The 1,007-nt window shown below is 63.9% G+C and overlaps 1 protein-coding gene across 1 annotated transcript in view; it reads left to right on the forward strand.

Annotated features, from left to right (window-relative positions):
- The first annotated feature begins 744 nt into the window (after nucleotides 1-744).
- BMPR2 (bone morphogenetic protein receptor type 2) overlaps nucleotides 745-1,007 on the forward strand; it is a 197,093-nt gene continuing 196,830 nt past the window's right edge. The window contains exon 1 of the mRNA XM_006153051.3: nucleotides 745-945. Within this exon, the coding sequence (XP_006153113.1) occupies nucleotides 870-945 (76 nt within the window). The 5' untranslated portion in view covers nucleotides 745-869. The remainder of the gene's footprint in view (nucleotides 946-1,007) is intronic.

The following is a 1,007-nucleotide window of genomic DNA, read 5'->3' on the forward strand; positions in this document are numbered from 1 at the left end:
GGGAGAAGACGAGGCGTTCATGGTGGAATTTACCTCAGGCAAGATCGGGCGGCAGGAATAGAAGAGAGAAGAAGCCGGAGAGGGGAGCGCACCCCGGAGGCTAGAAGGGGCCGCCTCGCGCACCTCCCCTCCGCCGCTGTCTCGGGGAGCCCCGGACTCTGCCCGCCGACCTCTGCCCACCCCCGCGAGCCCGAGGCGGGCGGCCAGACCCTCGCGCGATTGTTCCGCGAAGGGGCAAAGGCTGTGGTTGTCCATGGAGGCAGGCACCTTTTTCGATCCAGTCGAGGACGAGGGTGGTTTGTTCTCGAAATCGGAGTGAAGGGAGCAGCGAAGCGAAACTTTAAAAGGAATCTCGCCCTCCCGGAGCCGCGGGCGATGCGACTGGGGCCGCCGGGCACCGCCGCCGCCCGCCCGGCTCGGCCCTTCCTGGCAGTCGGGAACTTGTTCTGATCCTCGGCTCCCGCACCAAACCCCGCCCTCCGCCCCTCTGCACCCTGGATATGTTTTCTCCCAGACCTGGCTATTTTTTCGACATCGTGAAACTCCGAGGGAAATAGCTGCGGGGGTTTCTTCTTGGCGCCCTGCTTCTCCGCACGGACATGCCTTCCGCTTGGGGGGCCGAGGCACCCGGTCCGAGGCGAATGAGCCCTCCCAGCCGCGAGGGAGAGAAATGAAGGGAATTTCTGCAGCGGCATGAACGCTCTGCAGCTCGGTCCTCTCATCTGCCATTTGTCCTTTCAAACTGCATTGTAGTCTGGGCAGGATAGATCAGACGAGAGCGAGGACGAGCCTCCCGGCCGGATTTCTCTGCCCGTACTTACTTTCCGTATTTCTTTTCTTGGTCCTCCTGCTTCTCGGCTGACCCAGGGATGACTTCCTCGCTGCGGCGGCCCCGGCGGGTGCCCTGGCTGCTATGGGCAGTCCTGCTGGTCAGCACTGCGGCCGGTGAGTAGCCCCGGTGGTGCGTCCGGGCCACTTCCCCTGCGGGCTCCTTCCTTCGCGAATGA

Source organism: Tupaia chinensis, unplaced genomic scaffold (genome assembly GCF_000334495.1).
Source record: "Tupaia chinensis unplaced genomic scaffold, TupChi_1.0 Scaffold000361_2, whole genome shotgun sequence".
NCBI lineage: Eukaryota > Metazoa > Chordata > Mammalia > Scandentia > Tupaiidae > Tupaia > Tupaia belangeri.